General features: G+C 41.0%; 1 protein-coding gene across 3 annotated transcripts in view; it reads right to left on the bottom strand.

Moving 5' to 3' along the window:
• The window catches only part of LOC126194934 (uncharacterized), a 274,312-nt gene that overhangs the window by 102,797 nt on the left and 150,741 nt on the right, over positions 1 to 20,774 (bottom strand). For all 3 annotated transcript variants that reach the window (XM_049933315.1, XM_049933317.1, XM_049933316.1), the window contains exons 13-14: positions 12,657 to 12,847; positions 7,615 to 7,750 (exon numbers count right to left, since the gene is read on the bottom strand). In XM_049933315.1, the coding sequence (XP_049789272.1) occupies positions 7,615 to 7,750; positions 12,657 to 12,847 (327 nt within the window). The remainder of the gene's footprint in view (positions 1 to 7,614; positions 7,751 to 12,656; positions 12,848 to 20,774) is intronic.

Raw genomic sequence — 20,774 nt, 5'->3', positions numbered from 1 at the left:
CTGGAACATGTATTTCACGTATTTTACATCAGAATATACATGGTCCCTGTCACAAACAGATAAAACTGTTACGGTTAAAATCAATGCCCAGATCAATGTACACTCCTGGAAATGGAAAAAAGAACACATTGACACCGGTGTGTCAGACCCACCATACTTGCTCCGGACACTGCGAGAGGGCTGTACAAGTAATGATCACGCGCACGGCACAGCGGACACACCAGGAACCGCGGTGTTGGCCGTCGAATGGCGCTAGCTGCGCAGCATTTGTGCACCGCCGCCGTCAGTGTCAGCCAGTTTGCCGTGGCATACGGAGCTCCATCGCAGTCTTTAACACTGGTAGCATGCCGCGACAGCGTGGACGTGAACCGTATGTGCAGTTGACGGACTTTGAGCGAGGGCGTATAGTGGGCATGCGGGAGGCCGGGTGGACGTACCGCCGAATTGCTCAACACGTGGGGCGTGAGGTCTCCACAGTACATCGATGTTGTCGCCAGTGGTCGGCGGAAGGTGCACGTGCCCATCGACCTGGGACCGGACCGCAGCGACGCACGGATGCACGCCAAGACCGTAGGATCCTACGCAGTGCCGTAGGGGACCGCACCGCCACTTCCCAGCAAATTAGGGACACTGTTGCTCCTGGGGTATCGGCGAGGACCATTCGCAACCGTCTCCATGAAGCTGGGCTACGGTCCCGCACACCGTTAGGCCGTCTTCCGCTCACGCCCCAACATCGTGCAGCCCGCCTCCAGTGGTGTCGCGACAGGCGTGAATGGAGGGACGAATGGAGACGTGTCGTCTTCAGCGATGAGAGTCGCTTCTGCCTTGGTGCCAATGATGGTTGTATGCGTGTTTGGCGCCGTGCAGGTGAGCGCCACAATCAGGACTGCATACGACCAAGGCACACAGGGCCAACACCCGGCATCATGGTGTGGGGAGCGATCTCCTACACTGGCCGTACACCACTGGTGATCGTCGAGGGGACACTGAATAGTGCACGGTACATCCAAACCGTCATCAAACCCATCGTTCTACCATTCCTAGACCGGCAAGGGAACTTGCTGTTCCAACAGGACAATGCACGTCCGCATGTATCCCGTGCCACCCAACGTGCTCTAGAAGGTGTAAGTCAACTACCCTGGCCAGCAAGATCTCCGGATCTGTCCCCCATTGAGCATGTTTGGGACTGGATGAAGCGTCGTCTCACGCGGTCTGCACGTCCAGCACGAACGCTGGTCCAGCTGAGGCGCCAGGTGGAAATGGCATGGCAAGCCGTTCCACAGGACTACATCCAGCATCTCTAAGATCGTCTCCATGGGAGAATAGCAGCCTGCATTGCTGCGAAAGGTGGATATACACTGTACTAGTGCCGACATTGTGCATGCTCTGTTGCCTGTGTCTATGTGCCTGTGGTTCTGTCAGTGTGATCATGTGATGTATCTGACCCCAGGAATGTGTCAATAAAGTTTCCCCTTCCTGGGAAAATGAATTCACGGTGTTCTTATTTCAATTTCCAGGAGTGTATTATGTTCGCACTCTTCAAGAAAGTAAATGTGGAGATGTTAAATAATTACAGTAAGATCCTACTATTGCCCTGTATTCTTTCTGTAAGGCTGCATCTAGAAAAATAGGTAAGGTTCTGACAAGACATAAACCAATTTTTGACTGCTCAAAAAGAGAAAAAGAGGATCTGCAGCCAGTTAAGGACAGTCTTGGTCTCAGTATCCGAGGAATTTGTAACATGTCTTACAAGTTCAGAAGCTGTCACTCAATCTACACAGTTTCTAAATGTTGTGTAGAACACCAATGGCATAATGAAAATTGTGAAATGCAAAAAATCAGTGGTTGCTGAGCATGGCCTCACAAATGAATATACAATTATGTTTAATGGAAAAATAACTGTACCGTGCATCACCTTACTGGAATCTGTCATCAAAGAGCATGGAGATCATAATGTTAACAATAAATATGACAGCAGCTATCATCTAAGTGCATGGAAGCAGGCTTCCAACACTGAGACACTATAGAGAATTTTACCAAGATGTTCAGATTCCAGTAATGCTAGTAGCTTCACCTGCATCAACACAATCTCTGGCAGTCATTCCTGACAAAGATAATGGAGGTTATCACTGAAAGCTAACATTTTTAATCTAATCAAATGCAGTGAGAATACCAACAACACTCCCTTGTAAACTACACTTCCTCCCCAGTCCCTGTCCTATCCTAGTGTGTGCTTTATCTCTAATGAGTTTGTTGATAATGAATTGTCGAATCCAAATTTTCCTTCATTTGTAAATTCTCAGATTCAGTACACACCAATCTGCCAAGTTATTTTGTTGCATCTTAAATTCACTTCCAAAAATTCTCGTAAATATCTAGTGTTTGTTCACAGTTAAATTCTTAAATTCATTTCCAGTACTGGATCTCAGAATATCTCCACGTAAGTCTCAACATGATCGTGTGCAGTTCTTTCCCCATAACACACTCTTAATTGCATTCAACAATGGTTTTACGATGACACTCCAGATGTTAACATCTTAACATTTCTCCAACAGATTTAATTTTCCAGCTCTATATTTATGTCTACAATGTGAAATGAGATTTATTCATCTTGTGATATAGAATCTTCTATAAAGTTTCACAATATGAAAATTTTAGAATAAATACAAAAGTTTACTTTATTTCATGTAAGTTTCTAAGACATAGTTATGCAAATACTTATTATAGTTTTCAGTACACAAAAAATATGTAATTTCCTTTTCCAAACTGTGAAAATGTCCTCGCCTAGTTCTTCAATAGAACAACACTTTTCCACCAGAAGAGCTTACAATGTACTGTGCTCCATGTTCAATATATTACTGCCTCTCATTTTATTCTAATATCTATAAATAAAAATCAATTGCCACATGTATGGAAGATCAGCCCTTGAGAACGGCTTGAACGATCTGGCTGATTTATTTTTTGTTGCGTTCATAATTGTCAGGACAAGATTTGTATGAATAAAAATTTTGGAAAACACTCCAGAAAAGTCGGAAATGTGAATGTTATTTTTGTATGAAAATCTCAATGAAAGAAATATAATGGTCAGTTTGATAGTTCTACTGTCACATTTTCATAACAAAAAAATATGTTCAGTCCGACATGTCTGCTCTCGCATGTTTTCATAATTACAACAAATTCCACATTGAATATTGATATTTTGGGAAAAGAAATACAATTAAAAGTAATATTTAAGTGTTTTATCAATGATGATAATATCTTTGGTGTGTTGCAAAGATTGAATTGATGTCACTTCATGGTAATTTGGTGTGTTGCGATTTCAGTTTGTGGTTTATTTCTTTGGAAAAAATGCCACCAGTGAGACGTCAAAATATCAGTTGGTGTACACACAACGCAAGCCAACTACATGATCGTCAAGTCAATTAGATTGACAAAGATCTTGAACAGCTTTTGAAGGCCAGTCGAATAAGAATTTCTCAAGCACGATTCATTATGACTCTGCAAAAATTAATTCCAATTTATTTCATTTCAATAACTTCATTACAGGATATAGGTTACACCTTTTTGCAAACACAGATTTTTTTTCTTTTTACCCATTTTTGGGTAAAAAGAAAAAACCAGTGTGTTTGCAAAAAAGGGGGAAACTACATCCTATAATTTAACTGCAAAACATAGAAAGAAAGAAAAGAGCTGCAGATCCAAAAGATCAATAAACTCATATTCTTACTGAAACTGGTCTTTAATTCACACAGATTCAAGGAAATATTTGGTTGAACGAATCCTTTCTTGACTGACTGAATGGCTGGCTGACAACACACAGCCTAAACCACTGGATACACAGACATATTATATAACAAATATTTCCCATTAAATCAGCTGCAAGAAAGAACATGCTAAGCTGTGCTGTGAAAATGTGCTGTTCCGTTATCTTTTAACAGAAAGCAGGAAAGTTGTGTTTATGGCTGACACAATAATCCTATCTGTTTGCAGATTAACTACTATGGTAAATACTGTCATTAATGCCACTATCCTCACAGATCCAGCAGTTGGAAAGGTCTCTCTCATACCCTGGGTACTAATGAATCCCATTCATTTCGACTTCCAGTCCCAAACAAGGTTCCATTTGCAATAACAATATATAAGTTCAGAGAGAGGAGGAAAGAAGAGATGGACAGCAAAGGGAGAGGAAATGGATATAAAGAAGGGGAAGAGGGATATGGACAGAGAGGTAAGAGAGGACGAGATAGACAAAGGGATGGGGAGAAGGACATTAGGACATATCTCCAATCCCATGCGTAAGTAACAATTGGGAAGCATTGCCGGGTTCCCTAGTTTTATACTAAATTTTTAAGTCTATGTACTCTGGTGTTTGGGCATAGAGCTTTAAACAGTGTTCCACAAGCTGCGACATAGTCACAATTTGAACAGTGATCTGAAAATAAAATAAACTTCCTTTAGTTCACGTTTATGGTCACAAATTTTTATGTCCTCAGACTGCCAGTTTCAGGCAGCAATGACCATCTTCATATCTGTTTTATAAAAACTGGAGCCATAGTGTTATCGTCAAATGCTGAACACAAAATCAGCACCAGCATTGTCAAACTTATTTAATAGTATACACAATAGACATCTCGTCGGCAAGACCTACTGTTCAAAAGAAACTGCTATACAGTAACCACAAAATGGTTGTGTTGCTAGTTTCCAAGATGTTGCTACTGTCACAGTAGTGACATCTGTCACAGTAGCAACATCTGACAAACTTGCAACACAACCATTTTGTGGCTACTGTATGGCAGTTTCTTTTGAACAGCGGTGCTGCTGACACGACGATTCTTGTGTATATTATTATTTATATACGTTTGACAATGCTAGTGCTGATTTTATGTTCAGCATTTGATGATGCCACTATGGCTCCAGTATATTAGGACATGTTTTTATAAAACAGATTTGAAGATGGTCAATGTTGACCAAAACCGGCAGTCTGAGGACATAAAAATTTGTGTTCATGGACGTGAAATAAAGGAAATTTATTTAAACAGTGTGTTGAAAGTTTCAACTCATCTTTGTGGTAAGTGCTGTAGTTGTGGTGGAAACGGGTAAAGTGTCAGGTCTGTGTTGGTTTTCATATGTGAAAATAAACGCCTCATACGAGATGGAATTCAAAATTTTCAGGACTGGTGCTGCCATCTGGAAAGTAGGAGTAGTAGTTGTTTGCACCACTAGGTGGCGAGAGCTGCATATCTGATGAGTCAGTATACGGAGTGGCATTCAGCTTGGAGGACACATTGCGTGTCCACAGTGATTTCCATAATACTCTGTGTTTGGTATGTGGCGATTTTACGATGGATCCGCGAACAGAACAGTGCGTGTGTATCAAAATTCTGTGCGAATCTCAGCAAAAGTGCTATGGAGACCCTTGCAATGATTCAAGAAGTGTTTGGGGGACAGAGCTTGAGCTGTACGCGTGTGTTTGAATGGCATGATCGGTTCAGGGCCGGCCGTACAGACGTCGAAGATGATGCTCACACTGAAGAGCACGATCATCATTTTCTTTAATACCACCAAACCAAACAGTGAATTACACATACTACTGTGACGTTTTGCAAAGGCTCTGTGAAAACGCGCGGCGATGTTGGCCCGAACTTTGGCGTCATGGGAACTGGCTGCTGCATCACGAAAACGCGCCCTGTCGCATGTCCTTGCTCACCAGGACCTTCTTGGCAAAAAACAACATGGTGGTTGTAGCCGACCCACCATACTCGGCAGATTTGGCACCCTGCGACTTCGTGCTATTCCCAAAACTGAAACTAAAGTTGAAAGGACATCGGTTCGACACTCTAGAGAGGATACAGGATGCATCGCTGGCAGTGATATACACCCTCAAAGAACAGGACTTCCAGAAAACATTTGACGAGTGGCAGAAGCGCTGGGACCGGTGTGTACATGCGGATGGGAACTACTTCGAGGGTGATGGGTGACCTTTAGTACAAAGGTAGGTTTTCAACAGATGGCAGCACTAGTCCCGAAAATTTTGGATAGCACCTCATATGCATAAAGGGAGGGAATGGATAGCATTTTTAAATTTTTTAACTGTGGCAAACAGGGTTCACATTGTTTGGTAACACACATATTCCTAATTACTTTCTTGAGACATTTGCTAGATTTCCTCAGATTACACCATAATGACTAACTGACTCAAAGTGGCAGTGATAGACTGTCTCTCTGGTGTCCATGCTTTTGGCACTTGATAAAACAGACATTTCAAATCCTAAGCTTTTCAGATTGTTTGCTAAATAGTAAAAGTGTCCCTTCTAATTTACATTTTTATCAAGATTAAGGTCTAAAAACTTTAAGTGCTTTGTTTTTGTAGTATCCTGACCATTGCAAGTTATTTTTATTTCACTCCATTCTTATGACATAGTTTGAAATTGCACCATTTTAGTTTTAGTTACATTAAGTTTTAGTCTATTGTGATGGAACAAAGAGTCAATTTTTTCTTAAGTATTTCTCGCACTTTCTGGGATTCTTTCAGGCACCTCATTTTGAATTGGAATTCATATATCATCAGCAAATAAAACTGAATGAACATCAATAACAAGTGGTAGGTCTTTTATGTAGAAGAGAAGCTGATAGGTACCCAATATCAAACCCTCTGAGACTCCTTGGGAAATAGTTTTCCATTTTGAGGAATAATTGCTTGAATTTGAAGATACAATTATTCTCTATCTGTGATCAGTAAACCACTGTAAAGCACTTTTCCTGATTCTATACATCTGTAATCTGTGTAGAAGGAAGTAGTAGTTCACCGAGCATTCAACAACCATCTTACGGAGGCTGGCACAGGGTACTTCAGATAACATACTCATGTCGCACTATCCTGTTGCATCATGAATAATGCATGGGAAGAATGACTCTCAGTAAGCGTGTGTTGGCACTCTAATTTCAATGGTTTTGGCTGTGGATGCACAGATCAAGGTTTGATGCGAGAGCAGTCACAAGGGTTATAAAACATATCACAAGGAAAATTTTAGGAGTGACATCAAATCTGGGCTGGATTGTGTGTAGGAAGTACAAAAGGACAAGAACTACTGTTCTCAGATGAAGAAGAATAATGGATATGATGAGTCATTTCACTGCATGAATTCAGAAAAAACACAAAGTATCACCCTGACTTCGAGACATCAAATCTTCTACCATGGCTATGATATTCTATTAAATGCAGGTACTGTACTTAACTGGTACATGTTTTAATTATTGAAGCAAGCCACCTGTTCTCAAAGAACATAAATCAATGTAAAAGAAGGCGACTTGAAATTAAGTGAAGTACAAGCTGAATTTGATACCTAGTTAAGAGCAAAAGTACTACATAAGATGTGAAATTTCTAAGAGCAAAGATCTGAAAACCATCATCAACTAATGGCTTATGGTCACATGAACTCATGGACACCTCCTCAGGGTAACCAACGCAAATGTTAACAAGGAAAGAAATAGTCTTATATCGGTAACAAACATCTAAATTCTTCTCCACAACACACAATTTCTACATATATTAAATTCAAAATGGAAATTTAAATTACAAATTAAATATTTATTTCAATACAACCAAAAACTTACTGCCATTGTTTATCATGCCAGACAGGAGTGATGCACTCTGGAGCCAACTTTCTGGGGGTTCCTTTTGTTCCACTGCTATTTCTTCTTCCACGCGCTGCTTTTCTATTAAATCCACTTCATCTGTTGCTTTTACAACCTGTTAACCCGAACTATATATTGTAACATTTTCCACATGACACAGTAAAACGAATGATTATCTGACACAAACTCCACATCCAAGTAGCCTCAAAGACAACTGATTTCTCATTATTATTAACATCTTAAAAATTCTTAAATGACAGTATAGCACAACAAGACAAAGAAATCAACACACACCTAACCTTTTTTTTTTCTTTAACTAATACTGTCACACATCATATCTGTTTACTTTTTGTTGGTTTATTTAAATAATTCCTTTAATTGCTTCAAGCCTTCAAAAATAAAAAATGGTATACAACAAACTTAATTATCTCAAAGTTATAATATTTCAGATTATTGTGATTAGTTGTGCTTTCAGCATTACTTAGCTCAATAATGTTTAGGGTTTCAGCCATTTTGCATTCATCAGTTATGACTCCTGTATGTCTTTATAAATATAGTACCTCTGTTTCTACAATTAACCTTTACTTTTGTAAAGTATATACAAGCCATTACATATCTGACAGTGATGATTTAAATACCACAAGTATGATACAGGCTACTGCACCCAAAGCATCAGAGGGTTATCAGTGAAAGAGCCTCTGCACACCACATAAACAAACGAGTGTCTGTCATAATAATTACTGACACTGTTAATTATATTCTATTATATATGAGCTTATAAATGACAACAAATAAAGATCTTATTGTGCATAACAGAACTATTAATTTAAAAAAGGCTATTCAGGATACCAGTACAAGTGGTTACAAAAGCTAAGAAAGTTAGTGGGGACTACTCAAGACGACGTCGTTATCAGGAGAAAGAAAACTGGCGTTCTACAGATCGGAGCGTGGAATGTCAGATCCCTTAATTGGGCAGGTAGGTTAGAAAATTTAAAAAGGGAAATGGATAGGTTAAAGTTAGATATAGTGGGAATTAGTGAAGTTCAGTGGCAGGAGGAACAAGACTTTTGGTCAGGTGAATACAGGGTTATAAATACAAAATCAAATAGGGGTAATGCAGGAGTGGGTTTAATAATGAATAGAAGAATAGGAGTGCGGGTGAGCTACTACCAACAGCATAGTGAACGCATTATTGTGGCGAAGATAGACACGAAGCCCATGCCTACTACAGTAGTACAAGTTTATATGCCAACTAGCTCTGCAGATGATGAAGAAATTGGTGAAATGTATGATGAGATAAAAGAAATTATTCAGGTAGTGAAAAGAGACGAAAATTTAATAGTCATGGGTGACTGGAATTCAAGAGTAGGAAAAGGGAGAGAAGGAAACATACTGGGTGAATATGGATTGGGGGAGAAATGAAAGAGGAAGCTGTCTGGTAGAATTTTGCACAGAACATAACTTTTGGTTCAAGAATCATAAAAGGTTGTATACATGGAAGAATCCAGGAGATATTAGAAGGTATCAGATAGATTACATAATGGTAAGACAGAGATTTAGGAACCAGGTTTTAAATTGTAAGACATTTCCAGGGGCAGATGTGGACTCTGACCACAATCTATTGGTTATGAACTGTAGATTAAAACTGAAGAAACTGCAAAAAAGGTGGGAATTTAAGGAGATGGGACCTCGATAAACTGACAGAACCAGAGGTTGTACAGAGTTTCAGGGAGAGCATAAGGGAACAATTGACAGGAATGGGGGAAAGAAATACAGTAGAAGAACAATGGGTAGCTCTGAGGGATGAAGTAGTGAAGGCAGCAGAGGATCAAGTGGGTAAAAAGACGAGGGCTAGTAGAAATCCTTGGGTAACAGAAGAAATATTGAATTTAATTGATGAAAGGAGAAAATATAAAAACGCAGTAAATGAAGCAGGCAAAAGGGAATACAAACGTCTCAAAAATGAGATTGACAGGAAGTGTAAAATGGCTAAGCAGGGATGGCTAGAGGACAAATGTAAGAATGTAGAGGCTTATCTCACTAGGGGTAAGGCAGATACTGCCTACAGGAAAATTAAAGAGACCTTTGGAGAAAAGAGAACCACTTGCATGAATATCAAGAGCTCAGATGGAAACCCAGTTCTAAGCAAAGAAGGGAAAGCAGAAAGGTGGAAGGAGTATATAGAGGGTCTATACAAGAGTGATGTACTTGAGGACAATATTATGGAAATGGAACAGGATGTAGATGAAGATGAAATGGGAGATACGATACTGTGTGAAGAGTTTGACAGAGCACTGAAAGACCTGAGTCGAAACAAGGTCCCGGGAGTAGACAACATTCCATTGGAACTACTGAAGGCCTTGGGAGAGAAAGTCCTGACAAAACTCTACCATCTGGTGAGCAAGATGTATGAGACAGGCGAAATACCATCAGACTTCAACAAGAATATAATAATCCCAATCCCAAAGAAAGCAGGAGTTGACAGATGTGAAAATTACCAAACTATCAGTTTAATAAGTCACAGCTGCAAAATACTAACACGAATTCTTTACAAACGAATGGAAAAACGGGTAGAAGCTGACCTCGGCGAAGATCAGTTTGGATTTCGTAGAAATATGGGAAGACGTGGGGCAATACTGACCCTACGACTTATCTTAGAAAATAGATTAAGGAAAGGCAAACCTACATTTCTAGCATTTGTGGACTTAGAGAAAGCTTTTAACAATGTTGATTGGAATACTCTTTCAAATTCTGAAGGTGGCAGGGGTAAAATACAGGGAGCGAAAGGCTATTTACAATTTGTACAGAAACCAGATGGCAGTTATAAGAGACGAGGGGCATGAAAGGGAAGCAGTGCTTGGGAAGGGAGTGAGACAGGGTTGTAGCCTGTCTCCGATGTTATTCAATCTGTATATTGAGCAAGCAGTAAAGGTAACAAAAGAAAAATTCGGAGTAGGTATTAAAGTCCATGGAGAAGAAATAAAAACGTTGAGGTTCGCCGAAGACATTGTAATTCTGTCAGATACAGCAAAGGACTTGGAAGAGCAGTTGAACGGAATGGACAGTGTCTTGAAAGGAGGGTACAAGATGAACATCAACAAAAGCAAAACGAGGATAATGGAATGTAGTCGAATTAAGTCAGGTGATGCTGAGGGAATTAGATTAGGAAATGAGACACTTAAAGTAGTAAAGGAGTTTTGCTATCTGGGGAGCAAAATAACTGATGATGGTCGAAGTAGAGAGGATATAAAATGTAGACAGGCAATGGCAAGGAAAGCGTTTCTGAAGAAGAGAAATTTCTTAACATCGAGTATAGATTTAAGTGTCAGGAAGTCGTTTCTGAAAGTATTTGTATTGAGTATTTGTATGGAAGTGAAACATGAACGATAAATAGTTTGGACAAGAAGAGAATAGAAGCTCTCGAAATGTGGTGTTACAGAAGAATGCTGAAGATTAGATGGGTAGATCACATAACTAATGAGGAGGTACTGAACAGAATTGGGGAGAAGAGGAGTTTGTGGCACAACTTGACAAGAAGAAGGGACCGGTTGGTAGGACATGTTCTGAGGCATCAAGGGATCACAAATTTAGCACTGGAGGGCAGCGTGGAGGGTCAAAATCGTAGAGGGAGACCAAGAGATGAATACACTAAACAGATTCAGAAGGATGTAGGTTGCAGTAAGTACTGGGAGATGAAGAAGCTTGCACAGGATAGAGTAGTGTGGAGAGCTGCATCAAACCAGTCTCACGACTGCAGACAACAACAACAACAACAACATGAGCTTATAAATGACAACAAATAAAGATCTTATTGTGCATAACAGAACTATTAATTTAAAAAAGGCTATTCAGGATACCAGTACAAGTGGTTACAAAAGCTATGAAAGTTAATGAGGAATATTGGCATATGACCCACAGTCTGATGTAATGTTGGCATTTATAGTACACTAAACCCTAATCTTCCTTCTTTCTGGTGAATGCTGTTTCACTATGACACACTGTTAACAAAATTTTTGATTATTCAACCATCTACTCTTAAGAGGGCACGCTGTGTGTGTGTGTGTGTGTGTGTGTGTGTGTGTGTGTGTGTGTGTGAGAGAGAGAGAGAGAGAGAGAGAGAGAGAGAGAGAGAGAGAAATTAATTTGAAATAGGTGTTACATTCTGATTAAAACTATCTGCTGTGCCTTGGTTAAGACTCAGACAGTATGCAGTTTTGCCTGCTCCAGCCAGCGACAGTTAAAAGGGCTGTCAGCAGTGTCCACTAACAGATTATGAGTGTACAGTACACTATTCGAAATCTGAAATTCAACTGATGGTTTGTTGTGGTGCATTGGCAGTGGCAGAGAGTTTGCATGTGGTGTTCTGGGCTCCAACTGGATACTAACAAGTAGTTTTAATCAGACTATAGATTGTCATTTCCTTGTTTAGCTTAAGCCTGTCGCTTTTTTAATGTCTCGGTGTCACATGTATGGTGTGAAATGTTTGATATAAAAACTTTTCAATCTTACTCTACAGAATTAATGTGTGCAATTACTTCTTTGTTGAAACTGAACATTCTGTAAGTAGTGTTGTCATAAGAAAGAATGAAGAGCACATGATAAAAATGGAAGAATGAACTGGCTCTGGTTTTCTGCGCCGATGTGGAACTCACTTTACAAATAAAAACACTAGCTTGCCTCAAGCGTTAATGCCGGTTTTATCTGGCAACACTTCTTCAAACTCTGCACCATTTGAACAGGACAAGATGGTAAGTACCAGTACACATTTTACTGACTGGGAGAAAAATCACTTTAAAAACTAATCTTAAGGTTGCTAACTTTTATCTCACTGGTGCTAGTTCTACAGTACAAGGAAAATACTGTGTAGTTCTGATATGTAACCAGAAATGATGGTTAATATCTGCAAATATTCCAGGATACATATCACTCCAGATGCAGGACAGTCCAAGTAGTGTCAAATTTAATGTGTTTAAGTGTATACAGTCACCAGTTCACAAATAATGTAATACTCCTATTCTTACCTCAATTTCCTTCAATTTACTGTGCACAGATTTTGCCACAGTCTGCACCTCTCTATCAGAATCTTCAAGTAGTTGATTCACAGTTGAATCCAGCATCTCCAAAAGATTTTTATCTTCTGGGAATTTGCATAGTGTTTTCATTGAAGGAAGCATCCTGGCTGCAACTTGCCTTAATGTTGCCGCACTATCCTCTAAAAGATTTAATAAAGTCAAATGTTAATTTATAGAAGACAGAAACTAAGATAGCATAGAAGAAAACACGCAAGCACGCATGTGCATGCACACGCACACGCGCATGCACGCACGCATGCACGCGCACACACACGCAACTGGGAACGTATAAATTTTGTATTTTCTCAAACCACGCATGTATATAAATTAGATGACTCAGATAAAGATTTTAAACTATACAGGAAATTATCATAAATGATTAACTTCAAAAATATATGCAATAATCATAATCACTGCCCAGGCCATCCCTGTCATTCCTCCCTCCCTTGGAGAGGGGGGAGGAAAAAAACACCACCACCCCTCTCACGTCTCTACCTACATACAAGACGATTTCACTAACTCTCTCTCTCTCTCTCTCTCTCTCTCTCTCTCTATCTCTCACACACACACACACACACACACACACACACACACACACACACACACACACACAATTGTTTCATAGGTTGGCAACACTCACAACATGAATGAAAACAAGTGAACAGGCATAAACACTGTAGCAGTGATGAATGAAAAACAGTCAAGAAAGTCAATTCCAAATAGTGCAGCACAGGAAATAATGCAAAATGCCAAACTGCAGATGTGAAATGAAGCCTGTTGACATCGACCACTGCTAACAAGAGGGGAAGGTGCAGACTATGTAAAGAAACACTGTAAGTAATTTACAGACCAACTTCATAAAGAAAATGCTGTTTTTAACCTAAAAGAATCAAAAAAATAAATGTACAAAAGTGTGTATCCAATTTACAGAATACCACAGAAGATGCTATGTAAATGAAAGCGAAATGCATCTGGTGTTATTCTTTTTAATTGCATTGCAGTCAGCTCAAGACAGATAAGCCATAAAAACAGATGTTAACAGCTGCTGCGGAAGATGGCCACACAAACAAGCAATAAAACTTAAACAATTTTAATTTTTATTCAAAGTGAACAAATTTAAGATAGTGTGTGTAAACCAAACAAAACCAATAGTACTGAACTACAGCCTCTCAGCTATAGTGAATAATTATTCTGGATAATGTCATAAAACCAATGTGATGTATAATGAACACACAAATCAATGACAGCACAAACAAACATTTATCACATCTAAAATTAAACTATGTATAGGACTCTGAGGCAACCTATTCTTACGTACTGTAGAGTATTTGACGTATACATTCAGCTGTCTTCAATGAAGAGAATGAGAAAATTAAGCACATACTGTTAAGGTTGTAGACAGTTGCCACACATTTACAATAGAAAAGAACTGAAACAGGATAGTAGGCAACAAAAGCACCCCATACGTAAGTTTGAATGCCTTATCTGTTTGAAATGATAATTAAATGGACACCCTAGCTGCAAACGGGCGTTCATATACACTCCTGGAAATTGAAATAAGAACACCGTGAATTCATTGTCCCAGGAAGGGGAAACTTTATTGACACATTCCTGGGGTCAGATACATCACATGATCACACTGACAGAACCACAGGCACATAGACACAGGCAACAGAGCATGCACAATGTCGGCACTAGTACAGTGTATATCCACCTTTTGCAGCAATGCAGGCTGCTATTCTCCCATGGAGACGATCGTAGAGATGCTGGATGTAGTCCTGTGGAACGGCTTGCCATGCCATTTCCACCTGGTGCCTCAGTTGGACCAGCGTTCGTGCTGGACGTGCAGACCGCGTGAGACGACGCTTCATCCAGTCCCAAACATGCTCAATGGGGGACAGATCCGGAGATCTTGCTGGCCAGGGTAGTTGACTTACACCTTCTAGAGCACGTTGGGTGGCACGGGATACATGCGGACGTGCATTGTCCTGTTGGAACAGCAAGTTCCTTTGCCGGTCTAGGAATGGTAGAACGATGGGTTTGATGACGGTTTGGATGTACCGTGCACTATTCAGTGTCCCCTCGACGATCACCAGTGGTGTACGGCCAGTGTAGGAGATCGCTCCCCACACCATGATGCCGGGTGTTGGCCCTGTGTGCCTCGGTCGTATGCAGTCCTGATTGTGGCGCTCACCTGCACGGCGCCAAACACGCATACAACCATCATTGGCACCAAGGCAGAAGCGACTCTCATCGCTGAAGACGACACGTCTCCATTCGTCCCTCCATTCACGCCTGTCGCGACACCACTGGAGGCGGGCTGCACGATGTTGGGGCGTGAGCGGAAGACGGCCTAACGGTGTGCGGGACCGTAGCCCAGCTTCATGGAGACGGTTGCGAATGGTCCTCGCCGATACCCCAGGAGCAACAGTGTCCCTAATTTGCTGGGAAGTGGCGGTGCGGTCCCCTACGGCACTGCGTAGGATCCTACGGTCTTGGCGTGCATCCGTGCGTCGCTGCGGTCCGGTCCCAGGTCGATGGGCACGTGCACCTTCCGCCGACCACTGGCGACAACATCGATGTACTGTGGAGACCTCACGCCCCACGTGTTGAGCAATTCGGCGGTACATCCACCCGGCCTCCCGCATGCCCACTATACGCCCTCGCTCAAAGTCCGTCAACTGCACATACGGTTCACGTCCACGCTGTCGCGGCATGCTACCAGTGTTAAAGACTGTGATGGAGCTCCGTTTGCCACGGCAAACTGGCTGACACTGACGGTGGCGGTGCACAACTGCTGCGCAGCTAGCGCCATTCGACGGCCAACACCGCGGTTCCTGGTGTGTCCGCTGTGCCGTGCGTGTGATCATTGCTTGTACAGCCCTCTCGCAGTGTCCGGAGCAAGTATGGTGGGTCTGACACACCGGTGTCAATGTGTTCTTTTTTCCATTTCCAGGAGTGTACTTCATTGGGGACATATTGAAAATGTGTGCCCCGACCGGGACTCGAACCCGGGATCTCTTGCCTACATGGCAGACGCTCTATCCATCTGAGCCACCGAGGGCACAGAGGATAGTGCGCCTGCAGGGACTTATCCCTTGCACGCTCCCCATGTTTGTCTTTGAGCCAATCTTCTGCTGTTTAAAACAGGGCAACTTTAAACATTACTTTAAAATTCCTACAGACACCTGTGGCAAAAGCAGTCATCTTCTGCAGCTATGTACAATGAGCCTACTAGCTTACTTTTGAGCACTTCCTCAGATATCTACACATGTACAGCACTGAAAACCAACCACCCAGCGCACAAATAATTATGTAAATACCTTGCCTGCAAAGTCATTAATTTGTCAATACTTTATACATTTCTGTGTGCTCAAAATCATCAAAGTTTGTGTTATACTCAAATGCCAAAAAATCAGGATGAAGTAATGAAATAAAAGTTGTAAATAAAAAAAATGTAGATTAACACAGAAAATTAACCCACTTGAAGAAACTCAAGCATGGAGAAATCAGCATGCATGAGACAATCCCACAAACAATACAACACAAGACTGGAACTTCCATCCTGCACGAAACACAAGTGCTAACTGGCTTATTATGGCATGAGACTCATTCCCACATTACGTTCTGTAAATTCCAACATGAAGGAATACCTTCACCAAAGTGTAACACACTGAGCCACTGCTGGCTAGTTCTGTAAAGCATACCAGCAACATGTGATTCAGTAGATTTCTCCAACATAATTAATGTTGATGCTCTTAATGGGTATGCAGCCAGATTTCAGCATTGACGACATGATATTTCGATGGTCCAACCAGCATCATCTTCAGGGGAGATTGCAGATGCACAGTCATACCAAAACAGAGATAAAATCAGATACAGTGGCTCCTTTATACCCTGGGAACAGATCGCAATGTGTGCACAAGAAGTGAAAGGGCTGCCCTCTACGAAATGAAGAATTGCAGCACCACTGGAAATTGCAGCACCACAAAAGCTATGAATCGCAAATTAAGATGCAGCCGATCAAAAACCAGACTGTTGTTATTTTATACCTGAAAAATGCCACTTATTGCTTATATATACCACACTCAGGACTTCTTCTCTTAAACCCACATGTTTTTTGAGATATGTGGATGATATTTTTATCATTTGGCCACATGGTATGGAAGCTCTTCATCAGTTTTTAGATGATTTTAACTGCCTTCATTCATGCATCAAATTTTCAACTGAAATTGAAGAAGATAGCAATTTACCTTTTTTGGATGTTTTAGTACACAAAAACGAAAATGGAACTTTGGGACACAATGTATACCGTAAACTGATGCACACAGACCGATACCTCCATGCTACTAGTTGTCATTCAATGCATCAATGCATAGGAGTTTTGGTCAAAAGAACTTGTGCTATTTTGAATTCTGATAATTTAATGCAGGAAATGGATTATCTTAAGTTTGTTTTCAGGCAAAATGGATACACTGATCACGAAACAGTTTACACTTTTCAATCTGAACCACCAAGTGAACCAACAATGTACACTTGTAATTCAGATGCTTTTTTTACCCTTTACAGGGAGTACTTCTTTGGAAATTTCAAGAATTCACAGAAAATACAATATTAAAAGTGTCCTTTTGCCTTTGGCCAAACCTAGAGTCCTTCTTGGAACTGTTAAAGATGACTTTGGACTGAGGAAGCCTGGGGTATATAAAATTCCCTGTCATTGCAGAAAGGCAAATTATTGCTCTGGCTTCCCATTACAGATATTGTGTACTTAGGAATCCATCGAAATAAGATTATCTGATGACATTATTAATGGAGACAAAGGTTTTCCTTTAAGCAAGATGTAACACCCTATTTTTCAGATATAAAACAACAACAGTCTGGTTTTCGACTGGCAGCATTATTAATTTGCAATTCATCACTTTTGTTAGTTTTTAGTGACAAGGCGATATAAAGAAGCAGCCGTATCCAATATTACCTCATTTCTGGTGTGATTGTGCACCTGCAATCTCACGTGAAGATGGTGGACAGTTGGACCGCCAAAATATTGTGCCATCAGGACGACAAAATCTGACCGCTTACCTGTGAAGAGTATCAATCTACTAAGAACAAAAGCAAAAATGGAAAGCCCAGGATGGGATATCAATAATATTATGCAAAGGATAGATTGCCACTCACTGTCATGATGACATGTTGAGTTGCAGACAGGGGTGATGAAAAGACTGTTACTTATAAAATTTTCAGCAAAGAATTCTTCGGAGGGGGGAATGCACACACATTCATACAAACAAGCACACCTCACACACCCATCACCACTATCTCCACCTACAACACAACATAAATGCACTGAACAGGAGCAACAATCTGGAATGGGTTAGGGATGACTGAGTGACAGCAGGGTACAGGTGGTGGGAAGAGGAATCAGCAGCATTTGGTGGAGCATGTAGGAGGTACAGGTGGCAGGACAGGGTTGTTGCCACACGTAGTATCAATGTTGGGGGCTGTGGGGGAGGGAGAGAGGGGAAAACAGGGAGAGGAGAGGAGAGGAGAGGAGCAGAGAAGGGGAAAAGATGGGTGGATGCACTAGCAGAGAGCTGTGCACATTGAAGGTGAGGGGACACAAATTGGGAGAAGGTAATTGGACACCCAGGGCGGAAGAAACTTTTGGGTGGGGGATTTGGGGGCAGTAAGCTACTGTAGGTTGAGCTGGAATCATTTTGGAAGTGAAGAATGTGTTGTAAGTATAACTACCATCTGCCCAGTTCAGAACAGAAGGTAGTGGAGGGGAGGATCCAGTTGGATCGGATTGTGAAGTAACCATTGAAATCAAGAGTGTTACATTCAGCCACATGTTGTGCCACAGGGTGGTCTGCTTCGCTCTTGGCCGCAGTCAGAGGTGGCTATTCATACTAGTGGACAGCTGGTTGGTAATAATGTCAGTGTAAAAAGCCGAACAATGATTGCAGCAGAACTGGTACATGGCATGGTTGCTTTCACAGATGACCTGCCAATTCACTATACACCAAAATCCCTCATGCCCATGGTCTTGCTGTTACTGAATGCTATCTCTCCCAAAGTCCTCCAGGCCCCAAACCCACAACCTCTTTTGTCATACACCTTACTAACTATGTCCTAACACATGACTACTTCTAGGAAGGGGAGGCACCGACCTATGCCAACCTGTTTGTGGGCAGTATAAAGGAAATCTTCCCAGTCTCCCAAATCCCTAGAGTGGTTCAGGTTCATTGATGATATCTTCTTTATCTGGACTCAGGCCCACGACACCTTATCCTCTTACCTTCACAACATCAACACCTTCTCTCCCATCCACTTCACGTGGTCCTCCTCAACCCAGTGTGCCACCTTCCTGGAAGCTGACCTCCTCCTCTCTGGTGGCTCCATCCCCACCTTCATCCACATTAAATCCACCAACCATCAACAGTACCTGCATTTTGACAGCTGCCATAGGGGATGATGTATCTGCAGTGACGGCAGCTCCATAGGTTTTCCAGATGCATAGCCTGCAAGATCAACTGATTTGAATCCATGTGACTTTTGGCTCTGGGTATATCTAAAACAACTCATTTCTCAGGGACACATTCAGTCTCTACCTGATCTGAAGGGCAGTATATAGGAACACATTGCTCAGATTCCACTGGAACTTCTGCAAGTAACTGTTCATCACATTGTTTTATGATGCAGCGTCTTGCCAAGGTCTCAGCTGTCATATTGCACAAATAGTGTAAGTGGTGGTTAATAATAAAATCAACATTATATCTTTCTCACATGTTTGACCTTTTCTGCTTATGTCCCATTCCTAATCCATGACACATCAAAACATTTATATGCATCTCTCTTGCAATCACAGTGCCAGATTTACATCTTGGGGCCAAAATTGGAACTAATACATTAGCACATTAGAATAACTGTAAAGTTTTGCTGTCATAAGATAATTGCAGTCCACACTGGACCTCTGAGAGTAGCTGCACTGTAATTGTAGCAACCTGGTATCTTCTGTGACACTGCAGCTTGTGTAAACAAAGCGTTTCTTCACCAGAAGAAAGCAGTGAGAATATTGCATAAAGTAGATAACTGTTTATCTTGCAGAAGCCTTTTTAAAGAACTTAGGATATTTCCACTCAATTCCTAGTACATTTATCGCTTAATGGTTTTTGTTGCTGAGAATAAAAATTAGCTTCATCTCACCTGTGATGTACGTAATCATTAAACAAGACACAAAAACAATTTTCATGTAGGCTTTGCCTCCTTGTCCAGGGTTCAGAATGGAGGTATGTTCCCTGGAGGTAAAATACAAGATCTGTTCAAAAAATTCCAGAGCTTTGTCCACAAAATTTTTCTACACTTACACTTTACTTACTGTGCATGATCTCCTTCAAAATACTCTCCTCCACAATTGATACACTGCTCCTAACGCCATTCCATTTGCACTTCCTGAAGCAGTTTTGGTATGCCTTTTGTTAGTTCAGTCGAAGCACCATCTGTGAATTTTCCTTTGTCTTGTCTGTCGCTGCATATTTTTGTCCTTTCAATGGGGTTTTCAACTTTGGAAATTAAAAAAAAAAAAAGTCTTTAGGAGCAATATCAGGTGAGTATGGAATCTGGAGCTGCACAGTGATATTGTTTTTTGCGCAATAGTCATGTACCAGAAGGGATGAACTTGCAGACACACTATCATGATGCAAGAGCCATGAATTGTTTCACCAAATTTCTTGCAGTAGTCACATGTCCTGATAGTACCATCGATTAATGGTTTGTCCCTGTGGCACGAATTCATAGTGAACTAATCCTTCAAAGTCAAAGAAAACTATCAGCCTGGCTTTACATTTCACCTGACCTGGCAAGTTTTTTATGGTCTTTGAGAACCTTTCCCAACCCATTGTGAAGATTGAACCTTGAGACCAAGGCTTTAGCATAATTATTTAAGTGTGGCAACATTCCTTCCACACTTCTGTAAAGTCTGCTATGTTCAGGAATGTAATCTTCAAAAGTAACCTATTCACTACAAAAAGTTCTTCATCAATTGATTACTTCTTTCTTGTGAACTTTCAC

Source organism: Schistocerca nitens, chromosome 7 (assembly GCF_023898315.1).
Source record: "Schistocerca nitens isolate TAMUIC-IGC-003100 chromosome 7, iqSchNite1.1, whole genome shotgun sequence".
In the NCBI taxonomy this organism is placed as follows: domain Eukaryota; kingdom Metazoa; phylum Arthropoda; class Insecta; order Orthoptera; family Acrididae; genus Schistocerca; species Schistocerca nitens.
This window is presented reverse-complemented; position numbering and strand designations above follow the sequence as displayed.